This window comes from Chanos chanos, chromosome 12 (assembly GCF_902362185.1).
Source record: "Chanos chanos chromosome 12, fChaCha1.1, whole genome shotgun sequence".
In the NCBI taxonomy this organism is placed as follows: Eukaryota; Metazoa; Chordata; class Actinopteri; order Gonorynchiformes; family Chanidae; genus Chanos; species Chanos chanos.
In genome coordinates this window covers 1,360,001-1,362,500 of record NC_044506.1, presented here as the reverse complement: position 1 = coordinate 1,362,500, position 2,500 = coordinate 1,360,001, and the positions used below count along the sequence as shown (strand labels likewise).

General features: G+C 44.0%; 1 protein-coding gene across 1 annotated transcript in view; it reads left to right on the top strand.

Annotated features, from left to right (window-relative positions):
• The window catches only part of LOC115825417 (sodium bicarbonate cotransporter 3-like), a 45,590-nt gene that overhangs the window by 28,200 nt on the left and 14,890 nt on the right, over nt 1-2,500 (top strand). The window contains exon 12 of the mRNA XM_030789248.1: nt 145-248. Within this exon, the coding sequence (XP_030645108.1) occupies nt 145-248 (104 nt within the window). The remainder of the gene's footprint in view (nt 1-144; nt 249-2,500) is intronic.

Genomic DNA, 2,500 nt, shown 5'->3' with positions numbered 1-2,500 from the left:
GAGTCTGAGAAAAAATAGACTGGCTACAGTGAGAACATGTATTCTATTTGAGGAATTTTGATCACTCACACATCAGCTTTCTGTCTCTCTTTCTTTCCCTCTTTTGTCGGTTGTTAATCTGAACATGTGTTTTTTTTGGGTCAGACGAAGAGAAAACGGCCATCAGAGCCCAACGGTTCTGCCTCTCCAGCTGAGACAGTCCAAGAGCAGGGACATCACATCGGGCCAGAACTCCAGAGAACCGGCTGGTCAGTTATCCAGAGAACACAGAAAACAAGGGGAAGGTTCTGCTGGAGAACAGAGGGAATGTTTTAAAGGAGGGCACAGGGGAGCACACGGCAAATCACAGGGAGGAACATTCTGTGTGGTATATCACAGGGAGGAACAGTCTGTGTGGTGTATCACAGGGAGGAACATTCTGTGTGGTGTATCACAGGGAGGAACATTCTGTGTGGTGTATCACAGGGAGGAACATTTTGTGTGGTGTATCACAGGGAGGAACATTCTGTGTGGTGTATCACAGGGAGGAACATTTTGTGTGGTATATCACAGGGAGGAACATTCTGTGTGGTGTATCACAGGGAGGAACATTCTGTGTAGTGTATCACAGGGAGGAACATTTTGTGTGGTGTATCACAGGGAGGAACATTCTGTGTAGTATATCACAGGGAGGAACATTCTGTGTAGTGTATCACAGGGAGGAACATTCTGTGTGGCGTATCACAGGGAGGAACATTCTGTGTAGTGTATCACAGGGAGGAACAATTTGTGTGGCGTATCACAGGGAGGAACATTTTGTGTGGTGTATCACAGGGAGGAACATTCTGTGTGGCGTATCACAGGGAGGAACATTCTGTGTAGTGTATCACAGGGAGGAACATTCTGTGTAGTGTATCACAGGGAGGAACATTCTGTGTGGTGTATCACAGGGAGGAACATTCTGTGTGGTGTATCACAGGGAGGAACATTCTGTGTGGTGTATCACAGGGAGGAACATTCTGTGTGGTGTATCACAGGGAGGAACATTCTGTGTAGTGTATCACAGGGAGGAACATTTTGTGTGGTGTATCACAGGGAGGAACATTCTGTGTGGTGTATCACAGGGAGGAACATTTTGTGTGGTGTATCACAGGGAGGAACATTCTGTGTGGTGTATCACAGGGAGGAACATTCTGTGTGGTGTATCACAGGGAGGAACATTTTGTCTTTTCAGGTGGTGTTAAGAGTGTGCTGGGGATGTTGAGAGTCGTGTGAATGGTGGTGTTAAGAGTGTTGAGAGTTGTGTTTATGGTGGTGTTAAGAGTGTTGAGAGTTGTTTTTATGGTGGTGTTAAGGGTGTTGAGTGTGCTGTGGATGTTGAGAGTTGTGTTTATGGCGGTGTTAAGAGTGTTGAGAGTGTTGGGGATGTTGAGAGTGGTGTTTATGGTGGTGTTAAGAGTGTTGAGAGTGTTAAGAGTGTTGAGTGTTGTGTTTATGGTGGTGTTAAGAGTGTTGAGAGTGTTAAGAGTGTTGAGAGTTGTGTTTATGGTGGTGTTAAGAGTGTTGAGAGTGTTGGGGATGTTGAGAGTTGTGTTTATGGTGGTGTTAAGAGTGTTGAGAGTGTTGAGGATGTTGAGAGTTGTGTTTATGGTGGTGTTAAGAGTGTTGAGAGTGTTGGGGATGTTGAGAGTGGTGTTTATGGTGGTGTTAAGAGTGTTGAGAGTGTTGGGGATGTTGAGAGTGGTGTTTATGGTGGTGTTAAGAGTGTTGAGAGTGGTAAGAGTGTTGAGAGTTGTGTTTATGGTGGTGTTAAGAGTGTTGAGAGTGTTGGGGATGTTGAGAGTGGTGTTTATGGTGGTGTGGAGGTTGGTATTGAGAATAACAGTGTTGAGGGCTTTAAAGTAACTGGCCTTTTTAACTAACAAACCTTTTTAACTCATCATGAACTCTTGTCAGCTCTATTTAAGTGTCAGTACTTCACCTCAGTTTTACCTCTCGTTTAACTGAAGTTGAACTCAGTGTAGCTGTTTCAGTCTGTGTAACTTTATGGTAACTCTACTGCACTGCCTTTAGAGAAATAGACAGTGTTTCTGAAGAACAGAGGATACAGAAGGAACTCGAAGAAAATCTCCTCTTTTCCTGTGAAGAGCTTATATAAGAAATTGCATAAGGTATACATAGAGAACTGTGGATAATCTGTGGAATGGATATGAAGCACAGAAAAACCTTTCATCTCTGTCCTGTAAAAGGCTTAAGATTCTCATTGGCCTCTGATGTTTTAATGGAATTTTTCATGCTAATTTGCACTGAAGCATGATTCCAAACTCACGCTCTTTTTTCTTTTACCCTCAGCCGTTCGCTCACACAAACACACACAAATCATACAGCACTACTCCCAGACACATCTCTGCATTATTCACCAGACTCCTGAGCCAAAGTGCTATAAAAAACACACAAGAGAGGGAGAAAGAGAGAGAGAGAGAGGGGAAGAGAGGGGAAGAGAGAGGAGACATAGAGAGAG